This window comes from Sycon ciliatum, chromosome 1 (assembly GCF_964019385.1).
Source record: "Sycon ciliatum chromosome 1, ocSycCili1.1, whole genome shotgun sequence".
NCBI lineage: Eukaryota > Metazoa > Porifera > Calcarea > Leucosolenida > Sycettidae > Sycon > Sycon ciliatum.
Window position 1 is genome coordinate 7080916 of NC_088643.1, and position 24909 is coordinate 7105824.

At 47.5% G+C, this 24909-nt stretch overlaps 3 protein-coding genes and 1 non-coding gene across 4 annotated transcripts in view; 2 read left to right on the forward strand and 2 right to left on the reverse strand.

Annotated features, from left to right (window-relative positions):
- The first annotated feature begins 1321 nt into the window (after positions 1 to 1321).
- On the forward strand, positions 1322 to 8086 carry LOC135811668 (sperm microtubule associated protein 1-like). The gene is made up of 4 exons (XM_065324906.1): positions 1322 to 2404; positions 6136 to 6235; positions 6886 to 7011; positions 7251 to 8086. The coding sequence occupies exons 1-4, from the start codon at positions 1958 to 1960 to the stop codon at positions 7313 to 7315; spliced, it is 738 nt and encodes a 245-aa protein (XP_065180978.1). The 5' UTR covers positions 1322 to 1957; the 3' UTR covers positions 7316 to 8086.
- LOC135807237 (U8 small nucleolar RNA) lies at positions 4827 to 4967 on the reverse strand. The gene has a single exon (XR_010551527.1). It is a non-coding gene; the product is annotated as a U8 small nucleolar RNA (small nucleolar RNA).
- Positions 7911 to 14814, reverse strand: LOC135811679 (UPF0488 protein C8orf33 homolog). The gene is made up of 7 exons (XM_065324917.1): positions 14655 to 14814; positions 14255 to 14332; positions 13485 to 13620; positions 12507 to 12559; positions 12042 to 12117; positions 10724 to 10878; positions 7911 to 8606 (listed from the first exon to the last, which is right to left on the reverse strand). The coding sequence occupies exons 1-7, from the start codon at positions 14736 to 14738 to the stop codon at positions 8562 to 8564; spliced, it is 627 nt and encodes a 208-aa protein (XP_065180989.1). The 5' UTR covers positions 14739 to 14814; the 3' UTR covers positions 7911 to 8561.
- A 340-nt stretch (positions 14815 to 15154) lies between these two features.
- The window catches only part of LOC135811690 (L-fucose kinase-like), a 31103-nt gene continuing 21348 nt past the window's right edge, over positions 15155 to 24909 (forward strand). Inside the window, exons 1-9 of the mRNA XM_065324928.1 lie at positions 15155 to 15313; positions 18216 to 18367; positions 18674 to 18742; positions 19381 to 19518; positions 19730 to 19808; positions 21194 to 21300; positions 22075 to 22155; positions 23021 to 23140; positions 23584 to 23791. Coding sequence (XP_065181000.1) covers positions 15238 to 15313; positions 18216 to 18367; positions 18674 to 18742; positions 19381 to 19518; positions 19730 to 19808; positions 21194 to 21300; positions 22075 to 22155; positions 23021 to 23140; positions 23584 to 23791 — 1030 coding nt within the window. The 5' untranslated portion in view covers positions 15155 to 15237. The remainder of the gene's footprint in view (positions 15314 to 18215; positions 18368 to 18673; positions 18743 to 19380; positions 19519 to 19729; positions 19809 to 21193; positions 21301 to 22074; positions 22156 to 23020; positions 23141 to 23583; positions 23792 to 24909) is intronic.

Genomic DNA, 24909 nt, shown 5'->3' on the forward strand with positions numbered 1-24909 from the left:
TATATGTACTTTAGTGACCATGTATGGTGAGGTATTGCTCTTACAGAAAATAAAAAGGACCAAGGAACTACAAGTTACAAGTATAATGTCCACTAACACCACCAGTTACTAAACAATCAGCTCATGCGATAACCATGCACGACACTGACCGACGGTACTGACCACCTTGTTTCATGCTGTCAAACCAACAACATGTGTGAACTAAAGCAAGGTTTATCTATTAGTATAGTAATACCATGTACAATGTACTTTCATCAACCTCCATCCCAGTCTCCCCTCACTTCCCCTTTCCCTCTACCTCACTCTTACAATTTTCTCACCTGCATCCACCGTGCACCACCATGTCACTATCAAAATAATGAGATAGACACCACAATCCACATGTTTTGCGGTGCGACAAAATGCAACAAGCACGACGACAACAACCATCGTGAGGAATAGGGCTTGAAAGTGATGACGTCAAAAACGGCCTGGGAGTAGTAAATTGACATCAGATTTCTATTTTGGATCCACTAAGGTGTGACTTTGCTATTGCCTCAGTATGTGGGTGCATAGCAACCCACTCATGTCGTATGCAGGTGCAACTTTTACTTCGCCACCAGTTGTCACCCCGCCCCCACTAGCCAAATCAGTCAGTTTCACTGGCAACATCACCTTGCTGTGAGTGAGACCGCTTGAAATGTGCTTGGATCCATACAAAAACTGGATCCAGGTGGATCCAGTTTTCGAATTTTTCAAATTGTTGCTATGCCATTGCTATGGAGTGACGTAGCACTTTCAAGCCCTATGGGACGTCTCGAGGATCATACAGTTTCGTCGTAATGACAAAGAGCCATACCATGTGTACGCCCGTCGCAAGAGAAGCACGCAAATCTGCAAATGCACTGGATGTGCACCCACAGATTCTCTCTTATCACGTAACCTCGTTTTGGCAATATTTGCAACGATAGCGAACAAGATCTGAATGAGACAGATCAAGATTTGCGCCAGATACAAAAATACAGTAGTACAATCATGTACTAGTAGTAGTAGCCGGAACCTAGCGGAGGTACATGTACATGTACATGACTGGCATGTGTACGTGTGCCACTGCACTGCTGCTCTAGCAACTCGTTCCCTAGCGACAGAGCATGGCTTTTCGTTTCATCCAAACGAATCATGTTTATGTGTCGCTCCTTTGCCCTTTCATTGGGACTACCTAGCCTTCACGTACTGGATGTACATAGCTAGCTGTCGCAGCTATGCGGTGTGCATTACACCTCCACGTGATCATTGGCCATCAAGCAAACACACGCATACACCTATTTTTGAGCTACGAAAACTCAAACAAAGTCAAAGACGTTCGCTTCGGAATTCCATTTCTTTCCTTGTTTGTTACCCGGGCTAGCAATAACTAGCGTTAGATCGATGGTCAGTATTTCGGACGTCGTGTCCAGCGCTAGCAGTGGCTTTGGTCGATGACCTTAGGGTAACTGGTTGTACATGGTGCGCCCGCTGCTAGACAAGGTACCTTCCACTCTCTAGCTCTGTCCGTGGGCGTAGATCTACGCGGTTCGTTGCCACAATCGAGGTGCTAGATCTACATCGTTAGCGCTGAGAGCTAGACTGAGAGCGAAGTCGAATATTTCTGGATGGCTGATCAGTGATCTGTAGCTCGGGGCACTCGACTCCCTCTCTCTCGACGCGTGGCCCCAAAAATAAGATAGACGTCTAGACGTAATATATTCGGTTCGTGGATTAGATCAAAGAACTAACGACAGTAACGACTTACGTTACTTCTCCTGGACCTGGGCGGCTACGGCTGGGAAGAACAGCTAGCTCAGTTGCTGTACTGACTGACCACAGTTTGTTTCTTGAAGTTGAAACTAACTTTTGAAACTCATTTTCCGATCAGCGGAAGGCAAGGTGGTGGACCTGGCGTTAGCACCTCCGAAGAATCAGTTCACTGCAAATCAAGATGAGCGACAGCCGATCCACGGTGAGCAGAACCTCCTCCGGCGGTAGTCTCGCTAGCGCTGCAAGTGCGAATGACCGGCAGCCAGCAGCTGCGACGCATCGACGTGTTCGCACCGTCTCCGCTGATAGACCATTGCGCGGCGGGTCGCCCGATCAAGGGACGTCCGACGAGCAGCCGCGTCGCCGCAAGGGGCGAAGTCGCACCGTCTCCGGCGGTAAAACGTTTCGCAGCGGGCCACCGAGCCCGACGCCTGAGGAGCGCCGACAGCTAGAACAGTCATTCGTCCTGGACAGTGTGGCGCTAAGCATGCGAGCAAATGCCGAGCCGAATCGCACCGGTCCGTCCATGAACATCGGTATACCTCAGTACAATGCGCAGCATGATGAACACGCAAAGACCTACTTCAAGTCAAAAGGGGTGGATAAGACCCTGGAAACGACACATCAGGTAGGCGCTTGTGCTCATTCAACTGCCAGAAGATCGACCCCACCAGTCCATGGACATTGCTAGAGATTGGGACATGCACGAGTGGAAAATTGAAGAGAGAATAGACATGGTTAGCATTTTATCGTTCACGCTAAATCCAACGGTGTTCGTACCCAACACCCACAAATACCGTCGGTTTGGTATCGTTTCGACGATAGAAAGCTCTGTTTAGCAGGAGAACGGCACAGTAAGATTCCAACCAGGGCTACGTCACAAGTCGATCGTTGTGTCAGAAACCGAAATGCTAACCATGTCTTGAAAACACACAAAAAAACGGTACACGCTGACGGTCGGAGTTAGCGTGAACAGTAAAATGCTAGCCATGTCTAGTATTACTGGAAATCAACCAACCAGTGTGGCTAGACCTTGGCGGATAACGCTTGATAAATTGGCCGATTCTGCTCGAAAAGCAATAGTAAAATCGGCAGAACCGTACAAGCCTTATGGCAAGCGCTTCATTGAATTCTGCTCAATTTCTTTACCTACATGCCAAACATGTATTTTTGGAACATACCAGAAAAGGAATTCGGGTGGACACACCCAGTCCCATAGCGCTACACATCCGAACCAGTACCGCTGTTTTACAACGTATTACCTGACGATGGCCAAGTGCCGAAACGTTGTAAAATAACGGAATTGGTTCGGATGTGCAACGCTATGGGAATGGGTGTGTCCACCCGAACTCCTTTCAGAAATGAAGCTGCAGGAAGCCTCAGCCCTTCTTCATACCAGAACAAGTACCAAATTCTGCCAATTGTTTCTGCCGGCATTATCCGCCATGGACTAAGCGTGGCTGGTTTCACAGGTTTTGAATTTGCTGTGCCTGTGGTTCCAATGGCGAAGCGGTTGAATGGAAGAAATAGTAATGTTCTTTCAAACTCGCTTGTTTTAGAGACGATCAATGTACTGCACAGTATGTTGTGTGGTCTATGCATCCTCTGTAAAGCCAAAGCGTGAAAAAATGTGCCCCCAAAATGTGACCATGGCCCCGCCCTCCTGATTGGTGTGACTTATTTCATAACCGACCATACCACTGGCGATCTATGCTTTGACTATCGACTGCCAACACCTCTCAGTTTTCCCTACGCTGCGCTTTGTGTGCATGTAGCCGTGGTCATGTTCATTTTTGTTTACCCCCCCCCCCCCCCCTCTCTCTCTCTCAGACCCATACAACTAGCAAACTTCAAAGCAGAATACGTTGTGCGCGAAAGACTATGCGAATTGGTTTCCTTGTCGTCATAGTAACATTGAAATTAATTTCTGCAAGTAACCAATTGACTGCGTAGTTTTAACCAGGGATATTTAATACGGTATTTTACTACTCCCTGGCGTTAAGTTAACTGCGCGGATAACTACACTGTTCGCACGCCCGACCTTTCTTGGATCACTATTCGTACGGTTTACTGTATCCGAAAGCATACTGCAACACATCACATGGAGCCTAATGACCCCATCTGTAGTCTACCTATGCGGCGGGGCTTGCACCTGCACAAAGTTAGCTCACACAGTGGTACACTATGTGTAGTGAACTGCAAAACCACCGGCCTGCATCAGGGAGATTGAGAAAAGTCGGTGTGGAAGGATACTAAAGTTTTGAAACGGCTGCGAGACCAATAGACGGAGTACGCCAAAGCCAAGCAGAAGGTACGCAATTCTGTTACAAGCTGCTGGACCCGGGCACCCTGCCGCATCCGCAGCTCGACTGATACCACCACTGGAGGATCCGACTGGTAATCCTGCCCACCCTCCTCCTTCCTCAGTGACTTCCATTCCCTGCATTCGGTGTCATGTAACTGGGCTTCTGAGCTCACTACTACGAATTCAAATAAAGATTACAACTGCAACAGCAACATCCACCACTCCTGTCACACTCAGTGACTGCCGTCACATAATAGTATTATACTAGCACTGCAGAGCCGTTCACTCATCTACAGTTGCGCTCAGTGAAATCCGACCCAGATTGCATAAGTCGCGCCCTCAACTGTAGCGAGTCTTTGACGCCTTGGAAGAGCGCACAAATGCGGCTGGTCATACACATGCACCAATACAATGATGTAATCGGAACTGATCCAGGGCCGCTAGCTTTGCACTTTGGGTCGGATTTCACCGAGTGCACTGTACCTTTCTCCAGGCAGCTTTGCTGGAAGAAGACATCTTTTGGAGGTGAGCCTTGCTAAGCTGGATCATCACTCACTGAGGGAATGTATCTCGTTGATGCATCAAAATGGACTTTATGTTCTATCTTCAATCAAGAGAGATGATGCCTATTGGTTGGGTTTCTCCAAACTTTGGACAAAAAGAGAGCCTACCATCAAGTTCTGTGCAGACCATCACACATTTACATTCATCTTCCTTTAGAATAATTTTTGGTTGGGGGTGGGGGATCAGCAAGCAGGAGTGAGAGGTGTTGCGTCTCTCAAACCAGGAGGTGTAAGTCACGAAGTGTCATCAGCCTCCACAGTGCATCATAAATACTCTGACGCCTCCGTAGAGGCGACAGGTAAGGATTATCCCTTACTGATGATGAAGATACACAACGTTCGGTCTAGTCCCATGAGTTAGAACTATATCCAGTGGCAGTCATTACTAAACCGAAGTGAGTCTGCACACCACACATATCTGGTAACTATACCAAATTACCCATACCCATACGCCTAGCAAACTTCAAAGCATATGTTGCGCGTGAAATACCATGCGGATTGGTTCGCTTATCGTCATAGTAACATGGAAAGGAATTTCTTTACTTCGATGTACCGTAAAATCCCGCCAGAGCGCCCCTACCTCCTCGACGCTTCAGGTGGGGAGGGGCGGATGGGCGAGTCCTACTTGCCGCATTCAGTACTACATGGAAAAGTGCTCACTCTACGAAAACTGTTCGTGCATCTCGTACACCGACCAAAGGTCAAGAGCCAGGGGTCGTACAGACCCATCAAAACTCAAGGGTTTGTGCGATCCCTGGTCAAGAGGGTGGGCACTGTTGCGTACATTTCCAACGGGGTTGAGCATGCGTCTGCAGTACAGTACGGCATCGCAGACTGTGACAGAGTCATACGAGGATACAATCAATCACGTCCCTGACAAGAAGTCAGGGAGGGGCGGATGGGAGAGACGGGGCGCTCTGGTGGGATTTTACGGTACTACCTTACAACAGCGCTACCAACCACCTTTATCTTGTACATTCACACACAGGATCCCAACTCACCAACTCCGCCTAAGCGAAGTGCACCAAATGCAGTCAACGGCTACCGTAAAAGCCCGCAATAAGGCAATGGGTGGAAACTAAGGGTGAAACGATTTTACCGAATACTCGAAATAGAAATCATTACAAGTTAACGAATCGATTATTCGAAAATGGGAGACGGGGACAGGGCGAGACAGGGCGCTCTAGCGGTACTTAACGGTACTACTAAAGTACAGGTACGTATCAGGTTAGCACAGGGTACTGTGCACTACATTATACTACAGTACCGTACATTCACGTGGAGCTGGATATGCACTGCACTGTGTGTGTGTGTGTCTCTCTCTCTCTCTCTCTCTCTCTCTCTCTCTCTCTCTCTCTCTCTCTCTCTCTCTCTCTCTCTCTCTCTCTCGCGCTCTCTCTGTCTCTCTCGCTGTCTCTCTCTGTCTGTCTCTCTGTCTCTGTCTCTCTCTCTCGCTGTCTCTCTCTCTCTCTCTCTCTCTCCTTCTCTCAGGCGAATGGTGGCTCATCAATGCTTGGTGTGGTGTGGGATGAGTACGTCGCTGGCAGCCATAGCCTGTATGAATTGGCGGAACGCAATGCACAGGGCGCTGGTAAGGCGGCTGGCTACCTTGACCACTGCTTGTAGCGGGGTACTGTACATAATGCATTGTACATGCCACTCCTTCTAATCTTGCTTCAAGGGAAGAAACCTCCATGTGACGTTTCCTTTTGTTTAGTTAACCCTCTACAGGTACTTGTAGTTTGCTTGCCGTTATCTTTGGGTCTCTTGATTAATCAGCTCACATTCTTTTTTTAACCTCCCTTTCAAGTCTTTTTTCCTCCCCCCCCCCCCCCCCCCCATAAGCATCTATTTTCTTGGAGAGTGTTTTACATACATATGAATGAATGAAAAAAGGGAATGAGACAGCTGCATAACCGTCATTGTACAGTGCAATGGGAGAGTGATGTACTGCAAGGATATCATTGAGGCCCCATGGTGAATCGTGTGCTAGTCACGTCACTGTTTCAAGTCTTCATTCAGGTTCAAAGTGTGCGAGAGGAGAAATAGCGCGGCAAGGTTGAGTGGACGGTGGGGTAACGCCCACTTAAACGTGTACGGGCAGGGGTGAGCGCCACACGAGCATACAGATTTAGGGAGCAGAATTGTACAAGTAATGGTTATTTTAGTTATTTATTGTTGTTTCAAATCTTTATTCTCATGAAGACCTGTGACGTTGTTGTTGTCTCCCTATACCTGCAGGACATGACTTCCACGAATCCGTATGTGGTCATGACATTCCCATATCAGAACCGTTCAATGGTTACAACGGGGTAAATGGCTACCGACGCAACACCTGGCAACTGCGTGGTGCTCCCTCATCATTCGGTAAGTCGGTAATGCTCTTGCTACAGGCATGAAAGTAAATTATCTGGGATATTAAACAACCCAAATTTTGCATTCTTGTTGGCGGTGATTTTTCGCGACACCGTGTTCGGAGAAAAGGCGTCCGTGAAGGCTTCGCAACGCTGCCATTTTCGTGAAAATCGTACTAGAAGTCTGTTGAAGTTTTCGAACCCGGTTGTCTAACAGGATTCATTTCGGTTCTTGCTGTGCTATTCCCACAGGATTTCAAGGTCAACCCCAACAGCCTAAAGCATCTGTTCGACTAACCGGCAGCCTCTACGACTAACCGGCAGCCTCTACGACTAACTGAATCTCGCCGTGGACGTTCCTGGACTACACGTAGAAGAAATGGCTAGCCAGGTAAAGAGAGACGCAACGCGGGCAAGGCAGCGCAGTGGAAGCGGTCAATATGCTGACGTGGGATTAGTTCAGTGTCGATCAGCAGAGCTCTCGCGAAGTGACGTGGTTCGATGAGCTCGGATGGACACACCGAATGCTGCAACAAGCAACCCTAACATGTCCTCTGCAGAATACGTGATGAGAAAGATGAGCATGTAGCTACACTGCAAACTGTACCCGTATAATGTAGCTATAAACAGAACCGAGCAAGCCTCCTCAATACTACAATGAAGGCCACCACTGTACATAACACTGTACATATGAATGCAAGTGACAACACTCATACATGTACATGGTGGTGGGACAGATGAGCAAGTAGCTCCACTGCAAGCCATGCCTGTATAATGTAGCTGTAAACACAACCCAGCAATACTACACAGCCCAGGCCAACACTGTACATATGAATGCCAGTGATTTAGATTAAATGCGAGCTATCCCCTCCCCCCCCCCCCCCCCCTCTCTCTCCACATTGCACTTTCCCATGACTAATACAGTTTTACATCAAAAGCTATGAAATACGATTGTTGATCAATTGCTACTTCACTTTTCTTCTTCGGAAAGCTTTATCAGTTTTCCATGCTCTTCCTGCGTTGTATAAGGACAACTTTGCATGGTAAATACTTGGTTCAGGTCTAAAAAAATAACAATTTTATGACTACTCCAGGAGTTGTTAAAGTTGAAGGGTAATATGAACAGTATCGGAGCTGAGAAACCACGGGGCTCATAAGTAAATTGACTCAGCAAGGGTTTCTTGAGATCACCGAATCAAGCAGCACGTCATTGGGCGCCCTCTCGAGTCTTGGCTGCTTGTGCGTTCAGCCACACTTACACACTGGAACTTGGTGTAAGTGCGGGTTGCCAGAATCACGCACAGGACTGTGGCCAGACCCGGAGTCGTTGGCTCATGGCGGCAACGTCTGGCGATTCAAATACAGCAAGCTGCACGAGTACTGCAGCCATCAGTAGAGGTTAGAATCCGTTTGCTATTTGCCGACGGAGCACATGACAGTGTCGGCCGAATGTCAGAACCGGCTTCCCACAGCATCATGTCATCGATTGGCACAGGTCCACGCCGTGATAGCATCAGGTTCACTTGCCACTAGCGGGCTATTCGTCGGGTCTGCACAGCGATGTCACTCGTCACCGCCGAAACTGAAGCGAAACGGTGCGTCCTCGCTCTGCACCGATACACACACACACAGCACGGACCGCACTTAAGTGAGTTGCTACAGCACCCATCACAATCTTCTACAGACATGTGCATGTGGTTTCGCCAGGAGTACACAGCCCCCCCCCCCCCCCCCAAGAGTGTGGAACTCCACTATGGGTGCTGTGCCGACAGAATTTCAAGTTGACGTCGTTTTTATGACGCAATGCACAGTGTACACGTATACTGAAACATATCCTGGACCTGCGGTGGACAAGTCTGGCTTGATCTTGTACAAGGAAACATGTGTGATGCGTTTACACCCTGTACAAACATCGTAAATCACTCATGCGAAGACTATAATAGTATTGCATCATAAGCAAACAATGACATCAACTTGAAATTCTGTCGGAACAGCAGGGTGTGTGGGAGTTGCACACTCTTGGGGGTTATGTAGCCTTGGTTTCACCTAGCCTAGGCAAAATAAGCACCCAGATTTGGCAAGTGTGGATATTTTAAGCTGTGTTTACAGTTTGCAGGTGTGGCCAGGGACCTGCGTGTGGAAGTTTACCAAGAGGCTGCAATGCAGCAAGGCAGTTCTTAGGAAACAAACAAACCGCGAACAAACATAACACTGATATTACTGTCAATTTCAACCTTTTCACAACACACATACAGTCAACCCCACGAATAACAACCTCGGATACAACTACAACTCGCGAACAGCGAGACAAATCTTCAGACCCAGTGACCATCTGACTACATACTTTCAACCTCACGCATGACGACACTTCTCATGCACGATTAAGGGTCGTTATTTGCAAGGTTAAAGGGGAAGTATACCCTAAAATCAAATTTTCACCAGTTGTAGTCTTCTGGGTGCTGAGTCGAATGGTCTTGGTCCGAGGAAGCTGCGACGCTCCCTTCCTACTTGAATCCCAATCGAACTCGCGCACTTCCACCGAAACTGGGTGACTGCGCCCTACTAGATGGGGATTTGTATGCAAAATGTCACTAAAAGCGCCATTTCGTTCTTATAAAAGCACAGATGACCGCGATTGGCCCATATGTTGTAGTCTTTTGGACGCTGAGTCGACTGGTTTTGGTCCGAAAAGGCTGCGATGCAGCGTTCCTCCTTTATTCCCAATCGAACATGGTTGAACAAGCGGTCACGTGCTCCTGGGTGCCCAAATCACCTGGTCACCGCGCCAGCAGGCGACAACTTTCACACCAAGGTAACTCGAGTTCAACTCGAGTGACAGGACTGCACCCAAAAAAGGTCAAACAGGCTAGTAAGTTGTACCCTGCAGGCACGGTGACCAGGTGACTGGTGTACGCAGGAGCACGTGGCCGCTTGTTCAACCATGTTCGATTGGGAATAAAGGAGGAACGCTGCATCGCAGCCTTTTCGGACCAAAACCAGTCGACTCAGCGTCCAAAAGACTACAACATATGGGCCAATCGCGGTCATCCGTGCTTTTATAAGAACGAAATGGCGCTTTTAGTGACATTTTGCATACAAATCCCCATCTAGTAGGGCGCAGTCACCCAGTTTCGGTGGAAGTGCGCGAGTTCGATTGGGAATAAAGGAGGAAGGGAGCGTCTCAGCTTCCTCGGACCAAGACCATTCGACTCAGCACCCCGAAGACTACAACTGGTGAAAATTTGATTTTAGGGTATACTTCCCCTTTAACTGTGCAATCATGTATAGTTGTGGCAAGTGAAATACGACACTTGGCATAAGGGACTGCACCATGCAGTCTGCAGCCCTGCATACGTCACAGTTGTACATGTGTTACATACAACTTTATCCATCTGATGACAAAACTCGTACTCATCACAGTCAAGGTTCACAGTCAAGGTACAAAAGGTGCTGGCAAAATTTAAAAATGAATGAGGATTGGATACCAATACTCCTTATGTGTACCATGTTTGTGAACCGTGTGTATCTACGCTGTGACCTTTCGATCTGTTTGGGATGCATACGGCTCTATTGTACAAATTAGGTGCAGTGCATTGCATCATTCGTGTCCATTTGTGGCGCTGTCCCCTATGGCAAGTGTCGGATTTCACTTGCCACAACTGTAGATTGTATACTAAGTGCCAGTAGCCAGGAGGTTGACATGGGCAAAACTCCACAAAGCATACCTTAGTCGGTGCCGCTGCTTCTGCCGATTGCTCCTCGCCAGTCGAGACAGCGCTGCTTTGTGTGTGGCGTGCGCGCCGCACAAACGTACCCGCCGCCGCCTGTGCCTTGGTGTCGGCTGGGCGAATGTCGGCCGCGGCTTCCTTAGCCGCTGCAGCTAGCAAAGCAAGGACACGACACAAGAGTAGCTAACTACCTCCACTGTGCACTTGTACACAGGCAGTTATACTGTATGCACACCAGTACTCACTATCTGATTATGTTGTGCTCGGAGATAATGCCAATAGAGAGGTTCAGTGATTCGTTGTCAACTCGTAAACGAAACGAGATCGATTTGTATTCGGCTCGTGCAGTGCCCAAAATAGGTTCAGTGACTCGTGCACGAGAAGACAGCGAGTCGCATCATGATTGCCATGGTAAATATGGTGGAGAGAAAATTTGAAAGATCTTTCTGCAAAATTTCTTCGCGCAAAGACCTTTTTAATACGAACGCGCGAACGTCATGTCAGCACAGCATCAAGAAGTTAAGACAAGAACTAACTATTCCGACCGTGACAGGGCGTTGCCGATGTCCTGCCAAGCCGTATTCCCTTGCGGTAAGGCAAAGACGTTTTCATGTCCGGAGGACAAGATCAAGTTCAGCAACTTGATGTCATCTAAGACTGCAAATTTCCGAATTCTTCTGCATTCTACAGGAGTTGCTCCAGAGGGAGATACGGGGGTGGAGGGGGACGTTGGGGGAGCCTGCACTTCACTTGACATTGCGGAAAAAGGAAAGGAAAAATTCTTACCAAACACAACGAAAGTGAAAACGAAAGAATCGATAATCAACAAAGATGAAAAAATTTCAAAAAGTCAAAAAGTTTTCACACTTTCTGGGGCAGATCGATCTCGGAGCTGCATACGAATCAGACAGGCCGGATTCGTAAAAACGAATCTTCTGAACGAGATGTCAACGAGACTCTAACCCGGACCGGGTGTCAGCACTTGTTTCGTTCATGAAAAACGAGTCACTGAACCTCTCTAATATACGGGTAGGTAGCCCATATACGCCAGGGTAATAACTGCACTTTTCCTGGTTTTCAAAAATTCCAGCTTGAAATGTGTGTGGAGAGATACGCAGTTGTCTGCGGTTAAAAATAACTTTCTTGGAGACAGGAAGCTTATCAGGGACAGAAAAAAACTACAAATCTCAAGCTATTCATCACCATCACCATCCATCAATAAGGATTCCGAAATTCATGAACCAGTTCCGATAGTTCCCAAGCGACAGCCAGAACTAATGGTAATCACAGATTTTCTAAAGCCCCATACCAGTACCTTGTGACTTTAATTCCGCTCGCATCTTGGCTCTATAATCACCGAAGTGACCACGCATCAGTTGACGCTTTCGAGGCTATGCAGAGAGAGAGGGAAGGGGAGAGAGAGAGAGAGAGAGAGAGAGAGAGAGAGAGAGAGAGAGAGAGAGAGAGAGAGAGAGAGAGAGAGAGAGAGAGAGAGAGAGAGAGAGAGCAGAGGGAATGCAACGAAGGGAGTCAAACCGAAATAGACAAAGAGTGCTACCAGGCTTGCATGCATTGCAATCAGCCCATCACCAGCAGTTTAAAAAGTGTACTATTGAAATACATGTACTGAACACACCTACATAGCCGAGGACGCGAAAACAGGCACAAATATTTGCAAGAAGGCAAATGTGAATACCGAATTGACCAACAATACCGCATGGCACTCTAAACAAGTGTACGGTGACTAGCTTGTCATCTGCAAGTGAATCTGAACCCTTACCAGTGGTGCCTTAGCTGACTGCAAGGTGTTCATTAGCTTGATGGCATCGGCAGCTATTGTCACAGACACAAACCAACGGAAATGAGCATATTTCATCATTTATATACATAAATTCAAACAATAAATGAAAGTGTAAAGTGTATGTGTACATACAGTGGATATGGCGTTTTTACTGTAGTTGCCATAAGAGACCACTTTCAGTTGAAACAAGAGGTGGTAGCACATGACGGGTTTGCCTGCATATCCATGCGTCAACATCGACCAAGCTTGCCGATTGAGACTGATAACGCACCCGCCTGCAGGCTGCGGGGGTCGCTTCAAACCGCAAGCGAAGGAAATATACCAGCAACCCTAACGAGCTACTACATGTACTACACTGGGTAGTGAGATATGAGCTGCCGACTATCCACAAGCTGGTTTAGTCGAGGGCCCGTGTGCGCGGGCGTACACACACACACACACATCTAACAAGCCAGCTCCCCCCCCCCCCCCCCCCATACAAACAGCATGGATTGAACGCACCATAGAACTTAGAAGCATGTTAAACAGAGATGGCCATGCCATGCTACAAGGCTGAAATGGAGTATCCCGTTGTACCCTTGTGCTGCAAGCATTCCTTACGTGCGCTGCCTAGTAATCATTGTCACGTGCGTGCGCACGTGTATGCTGTTCCGTGTATGCACTCATGCATGCACGTTGTGTCCCTGTGTCCCGACATGCTTCCGGGACCCAGGCTGTTCTGCACGCATGCAGATTTGCTCCTGTGTTCTTGTTGTGTCTTCACGAAGTTTGCAAGGAGTTGTGTCTTGCGCTCAGCTTTACTTTCACTCTCTAAACCAAGTAAATATTTAATATAGTCTATTTTAGAACTCCTTGTGCGAGTTGTGGTGTCCGTGGGTTTGTAGTGTGGGTGCAGTTCCCCAACAAGGCAGCATTGATTATAGGATAAACGGCAGCTATACACTGGGTTACAAGTACCTTGTGCATGCTGGCTAGACTTGAGACGTTTGATTCCAAGTTGCAGCTGATGCACGCACCATAGGATCTCCTCCTCAACGGTGAAACTTACATCAGTGCTTGCTACTGATGCTGCTGCTGCGGCCACAGTGGCTGCCTAGAAACGTACAGTGCATGCGGGAGAAAAGAGAAAGTCAAACGGTCTGCTGTAAATCAGGTTGAACTTGTGTGTGTGTGTGTGTGTGTGTGTGTGTGTGTGTGTGTGTGTGTGTGTGTGTGTGTGTGTGTGTGTGTGTGTGTGTGTGTGTGTGTGTGTGTGCGTGTGTGTGTGTGTGCAAGTGCACGTGCCACTTCATAGCTGTGTGGTGCAGACCAGGTTGAATATTGGCGGTCAATTCTTCAGCCTTGCAAGCTGTTGAATGGTGCAATCCCAGCACAAGTTGCTATGGCTTCTGCTGTAGCATCACTATCATCGCCTCCGGTGATGGGCGTCAAAATGGTCAAATGGTGCACGTGTGTGTGTGTGTGTGTGTGTGTGTGTGTGTGTGTGTGTGTGTGTGTGTGTGTGTGTGTGTGTGTGTGTGTGTGCATGTGTGTGCATGCGTGCACGTGTGTGTGTGTGTGTGTGTGTGTGTGTGTGTGTGTGTGTGTGTGTGTGTGTGTGTGTGTGTGTGTGTGTGTGTGTATGCGTGTGTGAATTATAGTGAGGTGTTCTCACAGAAAGTTCTGCAATTGGTTGGTACATCATTTCCAAAAAAAATGCTTGACTGAGGAAGTTGACTCTCACTTACGTCTGTCGCTGATGACTTGTCATCTGCGACCGCAGCGGCAAGAGCATCATCGGCCACTTCACATCCCGTACTACTTGTCTGCATGTCAAACAAACCAAAATATATTGTAAAGCACTAGAATAACGTTACGTACATGTAGCAGACGATACATCTACCTTCACAAAACTGTTGTGAAGTATTTTTCAAAATTAATGTGATTTCACCATTTCTAAATTTTGAATGGAACTCCGAAGTAAGGGTTATTGAATGGAATGTACGCGTGACAGAATTTTAATATTGCATCGCCAAGTGTGAATGCCAGGTTGTATTAGTATCCTCATTCAAGGATCTAAAATCATCACGAACTAATAATTGATTTCAAAAGACTGCTGAAGTCTCGATCTAATCCAATTCACCATACCGGTTGATCACCTCGCTCTGCAGCACGTTTCTTCTTCAGCTTTTTCTTCTGCGACTTACTTAGACCACCGACGCTCGCCATCATAAACTATAATTTTTTACTAGAACAAGCCTGAACAAACTACTTGTAGTATTTTGAACTATTTGAACAAAATATTATTATTCACGATCACACCAAGAGTCCATAACCCCCTGGCCTGGGGGGTTATCATGGTTATGGACTCTTGACTCTTGTTCACACTTTGGGCTGACACGTGCGTATAAAAAGCCAGTTTCGTTTGTTTTTCTGACTCCACGTATGATTTCTGTGTGGTTTTGAGTTGGAGACAATTTTTTTCAAATCTACTTCGTTTTTACGCTACCGTTTTTTGTCTGTCAGCTGATATGGTGCGTCACTGATAACGTCATGGCATTTTCATTGTTTGTTTGTTGACTGCACTGAACTGTGATGAAGCATGAAACTGTGAACAGGCTGCATGCAGAGTCAAGGCTGTGAATAACAAGTCTGTAGTCGTTTCCGAACAAGAGGAAGGCTCTGTTGCTGTCCTTGTTTTTGTCACCTAATGATTTAGGCTATCGTGGCCATGGCTCAGCTTCATGCTTGGGATGTTATCGTCATCACATGCAGAGATGAACCCACTGCTGGAGCATACGAGAAAGGTGACCTGAATTTGCTTGCACCTTGAACTCCTAGTATTTATCCAATAACTGCCAGGCACTGTAGCATCCACTGGCACTCTGCCTTCTTACTGGGGAAATTAGGTGATTTCAAGGATGTTGAAGTGTTGAATTTCTGCTGGGAGTTGGTGCCTTTTTGCTGTTTGGGACAAGTCATGTTCGAATCAAAGTTTGAATAGGAAATAAATGTGAATAAAAGTGGATAATTGATAATGGAAACAGGAAATTGTGTGTTTAGTCTTGATTTGGACCAAACAGTAAGACATAATGAAAGGCAAAAGCTTGTGGCAAATTCGTTATTCCCACAAGAACAAGCAAAGTTCTTGCTGTTTATGCGCGAGTACAACCAACGGCAATACTAGATACTCGTTCGTACTGGAAACGTAGATCTTCCCTACACGTGCTAGTAGTATGTGTTTGGAGGTGATCGCGCTGGGATCAAGCCTCATAGCACTCCATGAGGCTAATACAAGTGAAAGACGAATTATCTAGTGAGACAAGTGACTGACTGTGTGGAGGTGTGTCGGAGGCGTGTCTTGGCTGCATAAGTTTGTGGCCAGTTTGTCGGAGGCGTGTCTTGGCTGCATAAGTTTGTGGCCAGTTTGCAGATCAGTTCCTGTGCACCTTGGCAGTCTAGATTTCATAGATTTGTAGCCAGTTTGCAGATCTCACTTTTTCGTTTCTGCTACATGTATACAGGGTGCTAGCCAGGTCAAAATGATGCGGGGGGGGGGGGGGGGGGGGGGGGGGGGGGGCAGAGGAAACAGTTACCCCATAACCCATTTTTCCGTTTTCCGAAAATTGTCTTGCCATGCAAAATGCAACCTATGGGGCGAACCCCCGGCTTCACCCCAGACAAGTGTGCCTTTATGAACCCTCTGTTAGTGACTGTCGACTGCATTTGCTTTGCAAAAAAAACCACAAGAATCGACGAATAAGCAGGGGTGCCACATGTTCACGGGAGGGGGGGGGGGAGGAGGGAGGTGCTCGATCAAAGTAGGGGGCTCCCCCCCCCCCCCCCCAGTGTCTGCTCTAGGATTGTAGGACAGCCGGGTACACGTGTACCTGGCGCAACCATTTCAACCGGGTTGGAGCCGGGCACACATGTATTCGACGCACACCTCTGCATGATCTGTCACACTGTCACACTGTCACACATACAAGCCATGTAGTCAGTCCTTTCAAAGTTTGAACGTGTAAAGCACCAACCGGGTCACAGGTGACCCAGTACTATATTTTCAACCGGGTCCAAGCGCCGCCCAACCGGGTCGATTACCCGGCTCACCCGGCTCTGGAGCAGACACTCCCCCCCCACCCTCCTTTGGCTAGAACCCTGTAGTACTCACTCATGCGAATTCGATCCCTTTCGACTTTCTACTCAATGTGTTTCTCTGGTTGAACCGGAACACGATTGGGATGAACATTCATTGACGACATTTCGTGCCAGCCTGCTGAAATTTAAGAAAATTAATCGTCATGGTTACCTACTTTCAGATGAACTGTGGAATGTGGGGTTTTTTTTCATGTGCTGCACTGGGACATGTATTGTGTAGTGTTTGTGAGTAATCCTGTACTGTGCTGATGTATGGAAGTTGCCTGCATGATTCTGATGTGCGTACTGCACTGTAATAAAAAATCCAGACACTGCCCATCGTTGTCACTTTTATAGCAAGTTCATTGGCTTGTAGCGACGGGCTTCTTTTGCTGTTTGCTTTTGCGATGCTACACTGAACATGTAATGGTGATAGAGTTGCATACTGGAGAAGATGTGTGTGTTTGTGTGTGTGTGTGTGTGTGTGTGTGTGTGTGTGTGTGTATGTTTGTGTGTGTGTGTGTGTGAACATCATTGCCGAGTCTGTAATCGACGCCAGTTTCGGAGGCGACAGGACCTGGAGCGCCATTTGAGGCACTGCCTACCTCTCCCCTAACCTCTCTGACAGTACCTCCCTTCGGGGAGCGGCGTGGCCATTTCTGGCAGCTGTCAATAGTAGTAGTAGTTGTGTGTGTGTGTGTGTGTGTGTGTGTGTGTGTGTGTGTGTGTGTGCGCGCATGCGTGCGTGCGCGCTTGTGTGTGTGGGCGTGTGTGTGTGTGGTGGGGCGGCGAGTTGTAAACTAATATATATAACAATTATACCAAATACTTGAGTACTCGCTCGGTTTTTTCAGAAATAATCGTACTCGGAATAAATCAGAGTACTCGTTCATACATTGTACATGCATTTACCACAGAAATCTGCAGTTTCCGAGCAGCAGTCGGCAGATATTGATGTGCAGACTGTGTGGTGAACATTTGTTCACGAGTAGAGAGAGAGCCCAAATGACCACCAACCAATATACCCGAGAAAAATGACTGCTACTCGGTTCGATCAGGGTTGTATCATGTGATGTTAAGGGCCTTGGTGTGCAATTAATTTTTTAGGAGATGAAGAATACTCGAATATTCGATCGGAAAAAATCAGAATACTCGAACTCGGGATCTCAGTGCCAACTTTCAGCCCTACTTTTGAGTTTTGATAGCAAGCAGCTATCGTTTCATTGGCATTACAGTCCATTTCAAAACTATAGACGCGTAGGGTTTTTGAAATATTTCAAATTTGGCTGGAGCTTTTTGAGAATAGTTTTCGGAATATTGCTCAGGATCGCTCCACAATTACTCTCATATAGTTTCTAAACGATTGGATAACAGACGCCCAATTTGGAAAAATTTATGCACAAAGTGATCACAGATTTTATGTGGTATAGATGCTGGCATAACGGTTTTTGCCTAGTCTATAGTTTTGAAATGGACTGTAGGTCCAATTGAACACTGATCATCCTTGAAACACAGCAACACGTGGCATTTCACCGTTATCTGTTCTTTTCCATGTACCTCTGTGCCCTGCAGAGCTGAAGGTACGCCAGGCGAAAGGCTTGATTGCCGAGTCGACGCGCCTGTTGGCCGTCGCCGACCCCGACGCCCGTGTCGGCAGCGGTGGCGCCACGCTGAACGCTTTGCTGGTCGCCGCTGAGCTGCTCAGCTCACAGGACGGCTACACGGTAAGATCTACCGTACACTCCGGAGTATAAGCCGCACTCGAGCATGAGCCGCACCCAAAAATATTTGTGTCACGAAATACAGACATCTACCCTATTCATCACCCTTAATTTGATCATCAGAGTATAAGCCGTGTGGACTTTATTGAGGGAAATACTGGTGTTTAAAGGGCGGTTTATAGACCAAGGTGCATTTAACTTGGAGGTTCAGATAAGAGAGATACAAGCAGGCAAATGTGCCTCCTTGATTGAAGTCGACTTAGTGTTGTGAAAACTTGTGATGTTCCCTGTTCTTGTATGTGTGCTTAGGCAGTCACTGAGGATGTGCTGAAGAAATCAGAGGGGCGGCCAGCACGCAAAATTCTAATCCTGCATATGGTGAGTAACGTTAGTGCATGCGTGTGTGTGTGTGTGTGTGTGTGTGTGTGTGTGTGTGTGTGTGCGCGCGTGTGTGTGTGTGTGTGTGTGTGTGTGTGTGTGTGTCCCATATGGTGCAGTGGTATGTGCAGCGATTTCCAATCGATAGGTTGCGGGTTCGATTCCCGACGATTATGGTCACACACGTCTTTCTTCTCTTTCTCAGACTCTTCCTGACTTTTCTTTCATTCTCCTGGGTGGTTACCAACAGCCAGTGTATGCCGGAGTATGTGGTGTGGTGTGTGTGTAGAAAAAGAAGAAAAAAGGAAAAAATAGGGATTCACTGGCCAGAAAAAGTCACTTCAAACAGCTGTGTGGTGGATACCAGGCTAAAAATAGTGGCGGTCAATTCATCAGCCTTTCAAGCTGTTGAATGGTGTAATCCCAGCACAAGTTGCTATGTCTAACATAGCTGTTCGCTATCATCGCTCCCGCGATGGGCATATCTGAGGTCTGAGGTGTGCGCGCGCGTGTGTGTGTGTATGTGTGTGTACGTGTGTTGTGTGTGTTTATTGTGTGTGTGTGGGCGTCTTTTGGTGCGCCTGGAACATCTACATGTACAAGGCTGTTTTTTTCTTCTTCTTGCTGTATCTGTTCAGGGCCGAGACTTCCCGTTCGATGCCTGCAGTCGTTGCTTTGTGTCCATCCCTGGCCTGTGGAATGTGAATGACCAATCTCACTTGGCGCTTTGCTCTGTTATGACACATTTGGATTACCTGCTGTATATGCTGGACCGGGTAAGTCACAATGTGCGCAGCTCTGCTGCTGCTGCTGCTCCTGTTGGTGGTGGTGGTGGTGGTGGTGTGCATGCGTAGTTGCAGTGCGTGTCAGTGGGTTGTGATTGTGGTGCTACGAAATCACAGAAGATCTTCAGTTGCACACATACAAGTAATTGTAGTATTTCTTACCACCCTGTATGACTTGTATCCTATTCTCTGTTTGCTATAGATTTGTGCTGGTTCTCCGCCGGGTGTGTGGGTATCTAGCTCGGACATGATTCTATTTGATAAGAACCCAGCACAGTCTGGTAAGCAACCTTCACTCCCCATGTACTTAGGAGCTTCTCTTGATAGATAACCATCTGCCTTTGGAGAACCCTTCCACAATCATAATAAACGAGAAGAATTAAACTTGCGGCGGCCGCCATACTATGCATGCTCGTGTGTTCTGATAAATGGGTTTAAGTCATCCATTGCTTTGTTGGAGCATCCTGGATGTCGTGCTGTGTATTCAGGCGATTACGTTTCCATTGTGTCACGTGTCCGCAGTGCTGAGTTGGTGTAATGTTTTCGAAACTGCTTGTGTTCACGCAAAGAAATCTAGCCTATGCATACAGGCTCACATGAAATTCACACTTAGGCTATTAGGTAGGTTGTCAACAACTCTGTCCGAGGAGTGCTCAATGCCCATGTAGGGCAGAGCCGTGTACACAAGAGAGATTGGAAACTGTGTCGCAACTCTTTGTGTGTGTGTGTGTGTGTGTGTGTGTGTGTGTGTGTGTGTGTGTGTGTGTGTGTGTGTGTGTGTGTGTGTGTGTGTGTGTGTGTGTGTGTGTGTGTGTGTGTGTGTGTGTGTGTGTGTGTGTGTGTGTGTGTGTGTGTGTGTGTGTGTGTGTGTGTGTGTGTGTGTGTGTGTGTGTGTGTGTGTGTGTGTGTGTGTGTGTGTGTGTGTGTGTGTGTGTGTGTGTGTGTGTGTGTGTGTGTGTGTGTGTGTGTGTGTGTGTGTGTGTGTGTGTGTGTGTGTGTGTGTGTGTGTGTGTGTGTGTGTGTGTGTGTGTGTGTGTGTGTGTGTGTGTGTGTGTGTGTGTGTGTGTGTGTGTGTGTGTGTGTGTGTGTGTGTGTGTGTGTGTGTGTGTGTGTGTGTGTGTGTGTGTGTGTGTGTGTGTGTGTGTGTGTGTGTGTGTGTGTGTGTGTGTGTGTGTGTGTGTGTGTGTGTGTGTGTGTGTGTGTGTGTGTGTGTGTGTGTGTGTGTGTGTGTGTGTGTGTGTGTGTGTGTGTGTGTGTGTGTGTGTGTGTGTGTGTGTGTGTGTGTGTGTGTGTGTGTGTGTGTGTGTGTGTGTGTGTGTGTGTGTGTGTGTGTGTGTGTGTGTGTGTGTGTGTGTGTGTGTGTGTGTGTGTGTGTGTGTGTGTGTGTGTGTGTGTGTGTGTGTGTGTGTGTGTGTGTGTGTGTGTGTGTGTGTGTGTGTGTGTGTGTGTGTGTGTGTGTGTGTGTGTGTGTGTGTGTGTGTGTGTGTGTGTGTGTGTGTGTGTGTGTGTGTGTGTGTGTGTGTGTGTGTGTGTGTGTGTGTGTGTGTGTGTGTGTGTGTGTGTGTGTGTGTGTGTGTGTGTGTGTGTGTGTGTGTGTGTGTGTGTGTGTGTGTGTGTGTGTGTGTGTGTGTGTGTATGCTTGCACACATGTGCTTCCCGTACACAGGTCCCATGATCAACTGGGGGGACTTCACAGGTGGTGTCATGGCCGTGGCCATACCAGGCAGCAAGGACTACGCCAAACGACACGGCGTCTATCGCATCGGAGAGCAGGTCAGTTTGTGTGCTGTCACTTGTACAATGCATTGCTGTATTATAGGTGCACACTTGTCTTGATTTTACAGTGAAACCTGTCTAAGACGACTGCTCAAGGGACCTTCAAAATGTGGTCTCTGTTACCAGGTGGTCTCCTTATCCAGGGTTATTTGACTGGAAATAGCATCCCTTGGTCCTGGTTTCAGTGGTTTTCTTGGACAGGTGGTCGCCTTATTCGAGTGGTCGCCATGTCAGGTTTTACTGTACTTCTTTTTGTTGTTGTTGAAAAGGATAGTATGTGTACATGTTTTCCCGTTTGTCTCTTTCCCTCAAACCATTTAATGTGTACATGCATTCCTACTTACAACTGTGCATACATTCAGCCTGTATAGATACATGTATAAGAACCATCTGGGAGCACATTGTCATGAGTGCACTGTCCTTTGTCACTGTGATGTGCGTGTGTGTGTGGGGGGGGGGGGGGGGGGGGTGCATGCGTGCGTGCGTGCGCGTGTGTGTGTGTGTGTGTGTGTGTGTGTGTGTGTGTGTGTGTGTGCAGGGCCGTCGGAAGGTATTTTAGTGTGGTACGGTCAGCCATCTGAAGTACAACTTATTCGTGGGGGGAGGGATGGCTGAGCCGAACATTTTGGAAATTTAGAGCCCAAATCAGTGTATTTTATTGATTCACAGGGTACTTGGGGCAAATAGTGGTACGGTCAATACCGTAGTGACCATACCGTGTGCGACGCCCCTGGTGTGTATATGTTTATGTGTGTGTATGTGCGTTTGTAGAGTGAAATCTGCGACATAGTGTTCCAAGGCAACGCAGAGCAGATCGACGCATGCAGCCTGGACACAGGGCTTGTACCTATTGTAAGTTAAAAGCCCCTCAGAGTTATTGTTCTCTTTGTTGTTGTTGTTGTTGTTGTTGTTGTTGTTGTTGTTGTTGTTGTTGTTGTTGTTGTTGTTGTTGTTGTTGTTGTTGTTGTTGTTGTTGTTGTTGTTGTTGTTGTTGTTGTTGTTCCAGTTTTAGTATATGTACAACCGAAGTTATACTTCTTGTTGTTGTTGTTGTTGTGCTATTGAGGTGAGACAAACATTCCGTTCCTCGGGCTTTCAATTGAGCTCACTCCATTTGATGTACTTTGCATGGCAGATAGAGCTTTTCTTTCCTTCAATGTAGAGGCAGAAAATTTCGTCGATCAATAATTTCGTCCAACTCCAAAGAAAAGGAGTTCGTCCGGCTGAAAATTTCGTCCATGGATCATAACTATCATATTGAGTGTATAGAAAAGCTGGGCAAATCGACATTAGTCCTACATTTAATTTAGTCCAAAAGCTCCTTGGACGAAAAAGACGAAATTAAATTCCAGACGAATATTTCTGCTGATACAGTACATGTAGGAGCTGCATCAAGCGCTGTCCATGGCGTTCCTGTTGGTAATGTAGGCTTCTCGTGAGGTAGTCAGTACTAGTCACACTCTCTACAATATCTTGTGTCTCTTCGTATCTGTGCGGACTGGAGTGAATCATCTAAAGTGTACTTGAAGGCTTTGCTGGCGTAGGCCAAAGCACAATCCCATTTAGTTTTTTTTTGGGAGGGGGTAGTTGCCTCTCTGTTTTACGTCTTCCTGAGGGTCCCTTTGCTCGCTACTGTGTTCTCATGTGCATGTGCGCTTGCTGGTGTGTGTGTACGTGTATGTGTGTGTACGTGTACGTGTACGTGTGTATGTGTTAGGTATCCGGTATCGTCTTCATGTGCCCGAACACCGCCAGCAAGCTGCTGGATCTGCAAAGTGAGCCACCTTTGGAGAACTGTACCTATCTGGGCATTGACAGCGGCAACTCTCCACTGAATGTGAGTCAACTTGTTGTTTCACATCTGATCGTGGATTATTCCCGAGACTCCAGTTAGCTGCTACTCGACCAAAAAGCTTTTCATTGACAGTTTCGTGTGAAAGTTCCAGTAGCGTTATATCCATGCACAGTCACTGTGCCTTATTCTCTTTTTGTATGTTAAATATTGCACGGTAGAACATGCTTTGAAAGGGACTCACAGATATGGTGGAGACAGAATTCAGCCAGTGTTGTCTTTTGGTGGTGTCTGTCCTTTTCGATTTTTTTCTGGTGCTCACATCTTGTGCTTGCTCATTCCAATGATGTCCTCTGGCAGGTTTCATTGTACTGTGGCATGCTGCTATCGTGGGTTCTTCAGTGTTGTCTTTTGCTGGCGTCTTTCTTTTTTTGATTTCGTGTTCTGATCTTGTGCTTGCTCATTCCAATGATGTCGTCCGCTGGCAGGTCTCATTGTATTTTGACATGCTACTATCACTGGCCAAGGATGTCTCGCAGGCCGAGTACGAGGCCGGCAGCCGTCCAGGCACGTACGGCCAGGGCAGCGCCGTGGGCCCCGGCTCGACGCACACCGATAGCAACGCCGAGGACCGGCGCAAGGCCCGTGCCATGGTCTGGAAACGACTGCGGCTGGCCGGTGTCACTATGCATGCAGGTAGGAGTATGCTACGTAGCTGCAGTGCTAAGGGGTCGTCGCAAAATTTTTTGTCGCCCTGAAACGAACATGATTCATTTGGGGGGAGGGGGTGCGAGCCAAAATCGCAAGTCGACCGACACTGTACATATGACATGCACATGCATGCGATTTTCGTCGTCCAGCATAGCAAGCTGTGTTCGTTTCAGAGGGAGGGGAGGGGGTCCGAGTACGAAATGAACGATGTTCGTTTCAGGGACGACAGAAAACTTTTGCGACGACCCCTAAGGCAGTGAGGGACTATTGTGGGTTTTTAGAGCACCGGGTTGACAGAGGTCATATCTGTACACGAGGAGACAGATGTTTTCCCAAGACATACTGTATAGCAGGAAATTTTCGGGCGGAAATAGTTTCGGACAAAGCCGATTTTCGACCTTTCGTACGGATTTTATTTTCGTACAGGACCTCACTTCTAATGTCCCACCTTCAGACATGCAGCCTACCAAGTGTGAAAGCAGTGCCGTTGATGTTGCGCCACGTGTGTGCTGTGGTGTGGTTAAAAGCACGTCAGATACCGAAAAGGAACCCGTGACAACTGTAGGGTGGGGTTCAAGACTGTTACCAGGGTTATGTGAACATTCCCGGACATGATCAACCAAGGATGCCAAGGACAAGACCTGTCGACACCCTACAAGGGGGGATTCCCTGAAATCACAGTGCACCAGCATTGCCGCTAGAGCATGGCCTACAAAGGGGTGCGGTGATGTAAGCTGTGACGCCATCAGGGCTGACCGGCAGTATGGGCATTTGGTAGACCCCTGGAGCCACTGGTAGATGCATGGCAAGCAAAATACCTGCTTGCAACAAGGTGCCTCTATAGCTGGATCGGTAACTAATCTGCAGATAGGGCATGCAGCATAACTGACATCGTGTGTGAAACGGCTTCCATCCAGTGCAATACCAGCTTGGTAAGGAGGAGTGGCTTTCTTCTGTACTTCAGTTATGTCTACATCTACACCACTCTGGTCTTCGATGTCTACGTCTACGTCTGTACTTGTCTGTGTGCCTGCTTGTTTTTCATGACTTGATTGTGGATTGACGGTTTGATCCTGGGTAGCCTGTGGACATTCACTAGCATC